Genomic DNA, 12,605 nt, shown 5'->3' with positions numbered 1-12,605 from the left:
GAAAATAACAGTCCATGCTGTTTAAATAATGAACATGTGAACCAGTGTCAGGAAAAAGAATTAATTTCCCTGAGTAAGGAAACAGTTGCATGTGCATTAACTACCCATAATGGCCTGACAGATTTGGCTCAAAATTATGAATTTGATGTTTCAGGAAGTTTCCCATTTCAGAAACGTTTTAGGGTACATATGGATGATGAAGCAAATGAGAAAATGTGTTCTTCAGAAATGCAACTGCACATTGCAGAAATAAAATATATTTTTAAATGCAATGGGTTTGAGAAATTAGGGGACAAATGGGCAAGAAAACATGAGAAGAAAAGGAAACCACCAGACCTAGCAAGGAGACTGGATAAGGAAAAGAAGCCACCAGATTTAGTTGAGAAAAATAATAAGCAGAATGAGGGAGAAACTTTTGCTTACTCATTGAGAGGAGAAAAGGTGGGAGAAGTGCATGTTCCTATGCCACAGAATAAAAGTGAACTTGCAGCGTTTCTGAACACATTCCCACAATTGAGAGACAGAATTATGCTGTGGTACCCAAATGTTGAGGGATTTGTTGAAATTTTAAAAGAGTTGTGCATTATTTTGGAAATGTTCTTTTACATTGCCATGCAGAATAAAATGTGGTTTGAATCTAAAGTTGTGCAGAGGCTAGGTGAAGAAACAATGAAAAGGGTTTGCATGAATGCACCATTATTTTCTGTTGTTATGGAGGAAAATATAGCAGTGATTATTTTCCTGAGGGGTGGAGTGCTAGTAAAGGATGTTGATTGGGTACAGATTAAAAGAACACAGGATGGAAGTAAAGGTGTTTTGGTTTGTGAAAATTCAGGGATGGATGTTGTACTGCTGGAAAATGTGTCCTTTTGCCATCTTTATAGCAGATTTGAGCATTGGAAGAAGAAATATACATTTAAACATGATGCACAAAAACATGGAAAAATGCAGATGCAAAATATACCAGCAAAGCAAATGCAAATGTCAGTTCAGAAACAGGTACCTATGGCAGGAATTTTCCAAGCCCAAGCAAAGATGGTCCCACAAAATATGGAAAATGCTAAAATTAATTTAAATAAGGTGTCCAGAGCAGGAGTGAATTATTTCCAGAGGCAAAATCAGAACCCAGTCCAACAGGTTGCTGTGTTTGAAAATGAGAGTTTTAACCCTCACAATTCTGAATTTGCCAAGTCCATTGTGGAGACAGTGGAAAGTCTAGACTTAATTGCAGGAGTTTTAAACAAAGAAATTACAAACCCAGTTTTAGACAAATTTGCACCAAAATTAGGCCCATTTGAGGAGGATTGCAAAACTGTTGTCTGTGACTCTGGCCTAGCAGAAAAACAATTGTTTTGCAAATTAAGCAGCACAGATTACTGTACATCAGATAATGTTATTTTTCAGATTCCTGATGAGGATGTACATTTTAAAATGGCCCAACAAGAAACAGCTGTAGCATTATTTTCAGAAAAGACCGTTGAAAAATTACCTTCTGCTTTGGAAAAAATAATAAAAACTGAAATAAGAGAGTTCACAGAGAAGGATGCCAGATTAATAAAATATGCAGAACATGTCTTATTAGAATTAGAACCAAATGACATGTATTCAGGAACACCATCAGTTGCATAAATTTTACTAATAAAAGGATTTTTGATGGAATTGATTGGAAGTTTGTGTAACTTTCTGATCACAGGTTCACAGAAAATAAACGAAAAGAACAGAATAGTGCAGGAGATTAAAAGCATATTTTTTTCATGTTGTCCTGTGGTACCGAATCCAGCCAATATATTTTTTCACATTCCATGTGCTGAAGAATGGCTTACTTTTATTGATTTTTGCAAAGTCCATGTAACAGTGCCATTGCATGAGAATAGTCAGGAGTACTGTCAAAAAGCAGATGAATATCTGGGACACAAAATTGGAAAGGGAGATAGAAAGGTGTCACCAGAAAGGGTGGAAATGATTTCCAAGAAAAATCCACCTCAAATTCAGAAAGAAGTCAGGACATTTTTGGGAATGGTTAGCTGCTGTAGAGAGTGGTTACCAAACCTTTCCCTAGTGGCTAAGCCTTTACTGTGGCTGACACATGAGGATGTGTCTGATCCGCTTCCATTGGACAACAATTGCACAAAAGCATTCCTAGAGTTGAAAGAGAAAGAATGTTGCGCCCCAGCACTAGGAATGAAAGTTTATTTAAAAGAAAATGCACCAATTTGCAGTGAGAGGGAGGGCTGCACTCTCTCATTGCCTATTCAAAAAGATGACTGTGTTCAAAGGTCTGTGATGTATTGCCCAATGACCTTTGACCCTAACTTCACAAAAATGTCAGCAAATGATTTGGTTTGTGATCGAACTGAAAATGAGTGTCTATATATCATGAAAATATGCATAAAGCCAAATTCAGACTTTAATGATGAATGTCTGAGTCAGCCCAACAATGTCCATTTTGTAGATGGCCCATGTTTGAAAGATGACACATTAAAAGCAGCACATGCTGTGCTCCTTATACATTATGTTGTCAAAGCTTCATGGCTCTCAGTAGTTGCCCCAGTCCAAAATTCGAAATTGATTGCCCTTACCATAACATGTAGTATATCTGCTCAAATGAGAGTCACTGTTGTCATGGGAGAGAGAAATGCTTATTCAGTTGCACACATTTGTGTTCTGTTAGCATGTACATTCTATGGAATCTTCACAGATGAATTAAAAGAGGCTCAAGAAAATGTTTTTGAAGCAGCACAACAGGGTTGTATCAGAACTGTTTTTGAGAAAAGTGACAACTGCATAGTGGTAAAAGTGTTATTGCAAAGACTGATGCCCAGGTATAGATTGCCAGTTTCTCTGAAATCAGATCATAAGGTGGTCTCAAAGATACTTAGTGCAGAACAACAGATTGGACAAGGAATGGATTGCAGCTATCTGCCTGAAGTGTCAAGCATAATAAAGCAACACAATGGCAGCACTGAGTTACCTTTTGCAAAAGACGGTGTCTCACCAACACCAAAGTGGCTTGAAAATGCATATGCAAATGCACCTGTGGAAAACACTAAGGAGAACACTAGCCATTGCTGTGTAGGTCAGGTTGGTGTACAGTGTGCAGTTTCTCACCAGATTGCAGCTGCTACACAAGATCTGCATAATGGATGGTGCAACGGCTTTGGTCTGAGAGATGAAGTGGTGAATCATCTGAATCTGATCAAAGTGAAGATAAGAGTGAAAGGCTGAAAAAGTGCAAGAGATTGATGGTGCTCTGTCAGAGTTTCTCAGCACCTAAGTAGTCTAATTTGCATTGAAAAAGGTACAGAATGCCAATGAGCCATTCTGATGGCAAGCTGATGACAAAGAGAAAAGAAATGCTGAAACTGTCCTGTTGAATTCCTTTTTTATTATTTTAGTTACTTATTTTAAAGAAGACTAACTGTTTCAAGAAGCTACTTACAGAACTCTGCACTAAAACATTTGAGCTTGGCTATATATGATCTGATTACAGATAGACTTGTGTTTGCCTTAGAAATAGAAGTAAAATTGTTATATGCTCAGCTTTTGCAATTTAAAAAATGTCACTTTTGAAAATGAAATATGTGTGATGAATTAAAAATCATTTTATTATGATTTGAATTATCAGAAGGGTGGATTGATGGAGCAGATTTCCTCTGCAGTCAGGCATTGTTTTATTTTTTGTGCTTCAGACAGACTGCATTTAAATTGCCACGCACATTTTGGTGCAAGTTAAAAACATGGCACGTAAAAAAAACATGAAAGTGAGGCCTATTTAGTCTGAAATGCTTCTGCTGAATTAACATGTGTTTTTGCAATGTAGAGAAAAGTGGCCTTTTTAGCTTTGAAGATTAATAGAATATGTTTCTCTCTTCCCAGCTCATCCCATGCAATCTACATTCACTATTTCTGTCTTAAAAGACTTTGACTTGTTGCATATTTTTATAAATATTTTCAGTTAATAACACCTCTATTTCTTTGTGCACATTGCACATTTATTTTACATGTTGTCATAAATAATAGAAAAACTGCTTTACACTAGTAGCTTGGCTAGGAAAACATTTATAATGAGTATTAGTATGGAGTTTGGAAACATAATGTGCTGATTTACATGAAACTAATATTATCTTTGTGTTTATTTTATTTTGGGGCCTACCATTAAATGGCTGCCTGTGAAACCATCAAAAGCTATGGCTTGCTTTGAATGAGAAGGGAGCATGCGCAGACTGTGGCAGCTTTCCTCATGCCAAGAAGTCAAGAACACCTTGAACTGTACATCCTTGTGATTCTGCCAAATGTACCAGTTTTAGTTAAAAGTGTCCATCTGACTGCGCTTTGGCAGGAAGGAATGAAGACTATTGAAAATTTTCCCTAGCAATTGTTGCAAACCTATAAAATGTATTTATTCATGTATGCTTCTTTTGTTAAAACTGGTTTTTTTTAATGCGTCAGGAAAGTGCAAACTCATGCCATCATGATTGACCAATCAACATACAGGTTTTCCTGAAATGCAACATTTTGTGTAGTCTGCCAAAATTTTGTGTATAAAAACTGACAGGGGCTGGCTTTCTCAGCTCAGCTGGCTTCCAGTCTCATTAGGGGGTGTGTGAGCTCTTGAAGAGAAGGAACAGATTAGGCCAGACAGCCTATGGGTTAGGTACGAGATCGTCACGGGTGCTGCAGGGGCGTCCGAGGAGAATCAGGGGGAGGTTTCTTGCTTCCACGTCATATCTTGGCACTTGAGGCCGCATTCCTTTGAGGTCTGGTGAAGGAGGGGCTATCTCACTCCCTGCTTGCTCTTTAGACACAGACAGATGCAGAAGAACAGCTGATTAAATAGAATTAGATGCTAAACTTTCAGTTATACTAATTAATTAGGTCTGAAATGATTTATTTGTCTTATGCATTTATTTCTCTTTATGGGAGATTTTTGCAAACTATTTGATTTTTGATTAGCCTTGCAAGACTATTTTTTCTTAGAAACTCCTTAAGAATTTTGAATTACATTTTGCGCCACATTTTCTATCCTATATGTAATGGTTATATGCAGACTGTAAAATGTTCTGTATTAATGCTATTTTTTCTGTTTTCCAAATTCTGTAACCTGATTGATATTTTACTAATGAATAAAGGGTCAGAGAAAAATTAACTTTTGACTAGAAAATAAAACCCTTTAAATACTCAACAACTCTCTTTATTGGCTTAAAATAATAATTGCATTTTTGACTGTTCATGATTATTAAAGTCTCCTGAAGGTTATACATGGTGTGAAGGGCCCAACACCTTTTGAGCGGTAAATTAGAGGTAGCATGAGGGTTTTGCATTGAGAAATTACCAGAAGAAATTACCGCTCCATCAGATGCACAGTACACTTATTCAAAAAGCAGGGATTGAAGTGCTGAATCTTTGGTCAGCCTTTGTGTGCCCTTTTTCTTGGAACCTATTGCACTACAAATGCTTGTTTTGGAGAGCTGGTGGTTCTGGGCAGAGCAGGCGCAAACGTGGGCCTCATTCAGAAGAACACCTGAAGAGAGTGGAGCCTGGGAGTTAGACAGCGGGTCTCCCCCACCCCAATTCCACTCCCATTGAAAACATCAAGTGGTAAACAGCTGTTGCATGCGCTGCAGCAGGAAAGTGGCAGCAAAGTTGGTTTCAGAAATGACTTCTGGCTGGAGCAGAAAACAAAGACAAGCCATAGAAGAATTGAGCCTGGCAGGGCTAAGGCTTCCCTTGAAAATGTGTTGAGTCTGCAGATGAGAAAACTTGACAATTAACTAAACACGCACCGCAGGAACTTATAAGCAAAGTTAAAATATCTACTCCGTTTGTGCGCAGTGCGGCTTTCCATTCTGAGCTTACCCCATGACTATGGCTTGCGTTGCTTCTTTTTATCTTCTGATGCCCACGCTAGTCTGTCGTGCATGAGGGATGCTTGTCTGTGTTTTGGGAGAATCTGGTGTACCTGCTGCCACTGTTAGGTGTGCGTGGAAAGTTGGACTATTTGCGGGTGCAATACATTTGTTCTGCATGTGAGGGAAGTTTGTACTGTTGTTGCACGTCTTGTACTACTGCTGGCTGAATTGAAATACACCTTTATAAGCATGTGAAGCTTGCACCGCTGCTGTCTTTGCTCCACCTCATTGGTGTGTGAGAGAAGGCCTGCACTGCTGTCGCTTATGCACTGCTAGTTGCATTTGTTTGAGAAAAATTGTATTTATTTTGCCCTTGCTGGACCCGTTTTGTGGTGCAAGCTTTCTCCATGACTCTGTAGGTTGCACTTGTGTCTGTGTGTGAGTAAAGTTTGTACTCCTGGTGCCTTTGTCGTACCCGGGATGTTTGACAGGAGAATGGATGCAGCTGCTTCTCAGGCTATGTCTGTCTTGTATAAGTGTGACTATTGCTGCACCTGATTTGTATGTGTGAAGAAAGAGTGCACTGTTGTATACCCCCTTGTGTGTGAGGGAAGTTGTTACTGTTGTGCTTGTGATCTAAGTGCATACATGTGTGTGCAATGAAGCTTGGACTAATGTCTGTGTTGTTTCTCTTCGTTGCGCAAAGGAACTTGCACTGCTCTAGCCTGTTTTTACTCTTTTGAAGTCTACCCAGCTGACATCCTCTGTGACTGTAGTGCTTCGATGCCTGCCATTGTTCTGTGTGTCAGAGATTCTAATGCTGCAATTGCCCATTCTGCACCTGTTAAGTGTGTGCAAGGGAGGTCTGCACTGCTGCTTCGTGCGTGTGTGTGTGCATGTGTGCGTGTGTGCATGTGTAGGCAAAGTGTGCGTGTATGTGTGAATGTGTGGCATGTATAGACATATGTGTGAGTGAAAGTGAAGGTCAAGGGGCATTTGAAGCCACTTCTGATACCCCAGGCATTTTGGTGAATTGATGTCCATGACCTCCCTCTACATGCTGCTTCTTGTAATAGATCCTGAATCATATTGTGGGCTCTGACCTACATCCTGCACTCTTTTCCTTTCTAGATAGCTCTCTAGAGAGCGTTCTGCTTCACAAATGCACATGCATACGACCTGCATACAAACACAATATTTTCACAGATAAAACTTAATAGATTCTTTTTTAAATGGCAAATATACAAATGTAATTGTTCAATACCTGAAACTGACTCCGCTTGGCCGAGTGAATATCCGTAAGATACATAAGATTCAACTCCATATACATAGATTGCAAATGTCTCCGACTGATGATAAATTTCATGTTGCCCACCGATTTTTCCTAAATTCACTTTCCAACCTGTGAAGCCTTCCAGGTGCTGCATGGTCTGTACATAATCACTTAGTGGTCTGTAGTCGAGAAGAAAATCGGATGACGAGGAGGATGAGCGAGACACAATAAATAGGTAGTTGTAAAAAAGGGCATTGGTAACAAACTTGTAGTATCTCTGAGAAAAGTTGGTGGGTGGAACAGTTGCTATGAAAGGATCAATTATGAATCCCAATGAACTGTAGCCCCCCTGGAAGACATATCTGACCGTGATTGGCTCAGTCGCGTTCACAAGCATCCCTGTTTGTAAGTCCATGCTGACGTGAGAGTCAGGCTGAAGGCTGTACTGGAGGGTGGTGCTTTCATTACGAAGAGTGACTGTGGTGTTTGGTCTTGCAGCGATGATGATAATACTGTCTCTCTCTTCTTTAGTCATCAGCGGGAATACAACAAATTGTTGCCCCCAACGTTGCACAGGATATAGCTGTTCGATTAGAGTGTCACAGGCGCTAAACGGTGAGTTGTAACATTTACTACCACTGAAAACAGCCACAGGTGTTGAAGAAACAACTCTGGTGCCAGTCAGGTCACTAGCGTCACTGAGCAGAATGACCTCCTTTGGAGCCAGGGTGATGGTGACCATCTGTTTGTCTTCATATCTGGTTCCATCAACGACCAAGGAGCCGGACACTGTAATAGTGACTTGAGTCTCAACATCTTCGCCATTGCCAACAGCAAAGTGGTTTCCATGCCAACTTGTGGCTGTGAAAATGAAGTACTCTGTGCCCAAGTCTTGTTTGGAGAGGCAGGTGAAGGCATCAGCAGAGTACACATGTGTGTTAAATGCAATTACAGATATATCTGCATCTGAGCTCACCGTCACCAGCTTCCTTGATCTTTCACCCGGCCTGAGCATGTAGTTTGAAGGTAGGACCACCTCTGCTGTGCTGTTCTTCGCCAGGAGCACAGTCTGATTGAAGGGTGGAGAGGGGACTGTGACCTGCACCATGCATGGCTCTTCATAACAGCTCAGCTCTAGTGTGAGGGTGGCTGAAGTTTCGAAATTTTCAGTGAAGGCTACAATAAAACTTCTTCCTATATAGCCAAAAAGAATGCAAGGAAACAAAAAAATCTTTTTTTTAATGTGACACCTTTCAATGTGTAATATTTGTTTCTTGACAAAAAGGTGCATAATGATAACAAAAAACATATATGAAAGTAGATACAAGTCGTCCACGTTTCATGTGTCCGGAGATCTATTAGCCCTACTTACGCTCTATTGAAGACTGTTGGGTATATTTACTAAAGGATCAGTCAACACATCTCAGCAACCAAAAATGCAGTGTTGCTTAAAAGGGAGAGAGCAGAATGGCAAAATATGCAAAGAGATATAGTAGTATCCTTCTCTCTCCCTAACGCTGGCGCATACACCTTTTCACCATAGTACATAGTGTCTGCCATAGGTTTTGTACTGAAAGAGTACCCTTCCTTTTTTCCTTTATTTATTTATTTTTTAGCACATAGCCATTTGCCCAAAACATATACATAAACCATGAATGCAGGAGAATAATAAAAAAACGAAGACATATCGCATTATACAATTTAATCACTCCAAAAACATACATGTTGCAACACCAGTACAAATTAAACCAAAAAGCAAATCAAATACTTCCTCCATTCTCTATAAAAATGAGTATATAAAGCAAGTTTCCAGGGGGTGACACCAATATGAGTAATATCGGCGATTGGCCTTCCGAAAATCTTCTTAATGTATTGCAGATGTTAAGTGCTCAATAAGAGCCCCCCAGATCTTAATACCCAGTCTCCATTTCTGTCGCCCTTTGATGGCATAAAGACTAGTTTTCAGTTTACATATAGCATACAACTTTCTTCTCTACATTTCAAAGGTGGGGGGCTCTTTCTGCATACATAGTCTAGTCACTGCAACAGCAATATATATTAAATATCTAAATGTATACATTCCCTGTGCTAGCACACTATCTTCTAATACCCCCAGTAACATAACTATAGGGGTTATCACAATCTGTGCCCCTGTAACTTCCGTCAAGAAGGCCTGCATCATATGAATTAAATGTTTCAGTTCTCGACATGTAGAGAACATACAGACTATATGTTCCTGATCAATCCCACACCGAGGGCACTTATCTTTATTCACTCCCTCCCCCCAGCGAGAAATTTTTGCAGGTGTGTAATACAAATTAAACATGGTCTTGTACTGTCGAGTTTTGAGACCAGAGGAGATTAAAAGATTATAAGCTAATATAATAGATTCTTGTAGGATATTTCCTCCGAGGGGCAGCCTGGTGTTCCATTTAGCATTCTGCTCCTCTACATCATTGTTTTGTATTTCAATAAGTGCTTGATATAAATCCCTGATCCTCCCCTGTCCTTTTACTATCTCTAGTAAGTTATTTTCCTGTGCTAAGCATGAAACGTCGCCTCTTTTAATCAAATAGTCACAAATCTGCTGGTATTTAAAAGAGTCTGCTTTAGGGAGATCGTACTTAGACATTAACAAAGCCTTTGTCCTAACACCACTGCTGTCTACTAAGTCTCCTAGAATCTCCATCTATTCATAATACCATCCAAATAAATAGAGGGAAGTAGAGCTGGAGTATCCGTGGGGGTGTAATAATTCATCCTACCAATCTGCAGATATCTCTGAATCTGAAGCCAAGTCTTATTGCGGCCTGGACTACCTTGAAACGTTTTTTTTTGTAATAGCTGGGCTCAAGAATCTTTAAAAACGTATCTCTGCTGTAGAATCCAATAACATCTGAAAATTATACAGTATTTCGTCTAAATTTTTCTCGTTTTCCCCAACTAATAGGATTCCAATATGTTGTAGTAAGCATGCCCAATAGTAATTGGGGAACCGCCCTGCCTCCTCGTACTCGTGGGAGGGTCATACATTTCATAGCTCGGCGGTGTTTACCCTGGGCCCCCAAGAAACTACTACATATAGACTGTAATTTCTTAATCTGTTTCCCTGCAATCTATAATGGGACGGCCTCTGAAAAAATAAAGGACCGTTGGAAGAATATTAATTTTCAAGACATCACATCTTCCCAGCATTGACAAGTGTAGGCCTTCCATCCTATCTAATTCCTTTATAATCTTGCGTAACATAGGATCCCAATTGGACAGAACCGAAGTATCAAGGCAGGCATTCAAATGCACCCCCAGATATGATGCCTCCTTCAACACCCTCGGATCATGAAAGTGTGCTTGGTCTGCACATGTAACATGTTTCTAGGCCAAATTTAACTAATAGCCTGAGCTCATCCCATATATTGATGCTAGTTGTTCTGTCTCTACCAATGTGGTGGCAGGGTCCGGCGAAACTATTGCTATATCATCTGCGTATGTTAATATATTAACCCGCTCCTGCTTAAGTCTCTTTAGTTGAGTATTTAGCCTATATTCCAGTAAGTTTAAGAGCGGGTTAACATATAACGCAAATAACAGAGGAGAGCATGGACAGCCTTGTCGAGTACCCCTTGATATTACTATGGGGATTTGATTCAAGGACCAGCGTGAAGACCTGCGCATTTAGGGATCTGTACATAGTTTTATCAGCCTGGATATATCCAGTTCCAAACCCCTGCCACCTCTTAGTTGCCCATAACAAATACCAGGAGACATTGTCAAACGCTGCTCTGGCGTTTCTACTCTATTCCTCTTTGAATCCTCAATTGCTGTAATGGTATTTTTATCCTCCTTACATCTAGTTTTCTTGGCCAAGCATCTACCAGTTGCCTCACCAAACTCATAACACTCTCTCCTGAAAAGATGATATTTCTTTGCTATATCTTTGGCCCACTCCTCATTTATCCTGGCTTTACAGCATGCAACCTCAGTTTGTACCTGTGTAGTGTCAAGTATCCCCTTTAACGCCTCTATCAACGCGTATTCAGCACATTGTAACTTTTCGTTTAGCCCCAGTAGATGCTGCCTAAGTTGTTTTTGTACATGTGACCCAAAGCTCAATCTCTCCCCTGAGCCCTGCTTTTATAGCATCCCAGACTATGTCACATTTGGTGGAGTTTCGATTTATGGCTAAAAATTCGGTTAACCATTGTCGTATATGGCAAATAAATTCTTCATTTAATAATAACTTCATATCAAAGGAAAATGTTCCTCGGGAGCGTGCCAAACCATACATGGTAAGTTTTTTTAGAACAGGGCTATGATCAAAGGTAATTCGGGGGAAAATCTGTATATGTGCATCTATTAAATACGTTTTGGTTCAAAGCTGCTGATGGAAACCAGATGCATGAATCTTTCTCTAGGCTTGTGATACAAATATGAGTTCAACTAACATTGGAAACTTTGAGCCTATCTGTGCCAGAATTCCCAGCAACTCATGTCACCATTTCTCACCACCGTGGAGCACTAGAGCCTTAATTAAAGTTGGGGTGATGGATATACCGTCAGAAACGTGAAAGGTATTCCAACTGATTTTTACATATTCAATACCATAAAATGCACTTGCATAAGGAGGACAGGATATCAGTCATGTTTGTAACCTGTATGTCAAACTATAACTCAGGCCTGTAATTACATTTGAAACACTAATTGAGATGTATTTGGCCCTAAAGGTTGTTTTTACTTTTATTGGAGCTTTCATTGTAACTACCCAATGGCATATGTCAAATCTGATAAACCAAAAATGTGCATGTTTGAAATCACTTCTACACACTAATGTGGCACATAAACTATATGAGTAAGTGCAGGGTGGGTTTGTGTGGTTTCATAAATCCGATAGAGTCCTGTGTTACACATGTACCACGTGGTGCAATATTAACGCAGGGCTCTCATATATAAGCCCCTTAATATCTGGAAATGACCCTCAACTACTTACAAATTCTTGGAAGTACAAGGATGAATGCACCACACCGTAAGATAGCAGATTGAAGCCTGATCACTTCTCTTTAGCTGTAACCTTCCCCAACCTTATCACCCCTCTTACATTCCTGTGCAGATATCCATTTTCACTCATAATCATAATTTATTTGCTGGGGACATCTGATAGTTCATCCCTGAAGTATTTGAAGCTTTTAGACTAGACCTGAAATACATGTGCATCCTCGAAAATTTTACCAAGGAACAGTTCGGTTGAGGGTCGCTCGGTGCAAAACATGCCAGGACAGCCTGCCTCCTAGTTCGAACTCATCGCTGATTGAATTTAATTTTCAGCAGTTGTTTCCGTTCTTTTGAAAGTTCTTTGCAGGAGCATAATAAGTGCAGCAGATCTTCCGGTGCTGACCCGCATAAGCGACAGCTAGGGTCTGCCTTCTCCTTTAGCCAGGGTGGAAGATGCTGTATGCAGGGTGGCAAAACAAGTCTATACTTCATAAAAC

The 12,605-nt window shown here is 39.9% G+C and overlaps 1 protein-coding gene across 1 annotated transcript; it reads right to left on the bottom strand.

Moving 5' to 3' along the window:
- Nucleotides 1-6,988: 6,988 nt before the first annotated feature.
- LOC147718176 (IgGFc-binding protein-like) lies at nt 6,989-8,270 on the bottom strand. The gene has a single exon (XM_086919252.1). It carries the CDS (start codon nt 8,228-8,230, stop codon nt 6,989-6,991), a length of 1,242 nt encoding a protein of 413 aa, XP_086775378.1. The 5' UTR covers nt 8,231-8,270.
- Nucleotides 8,271-12,605: the final 4,335 nt, after the last annotated feature.

The sequence above is a fragment of the Lissotriton vulgaris genome, chromosome 4_2 (assembly GCF_964263255.1).
Source record: "Lissotriton vulgaris chromosome 4_2, aLisVul1.2, whole genome shotgun sequence".
Lineage (NCBI taxonomy): Eukaryota > Metazoa > Chordata > Amphibia > Caudata > Salamandridae > Lissotriton > Lissotriton vulgaris.
Note: the sequence above shows the minus strand (reverse complement) of the source record. Positions and strands in the feature narration are given on the sequence as shown.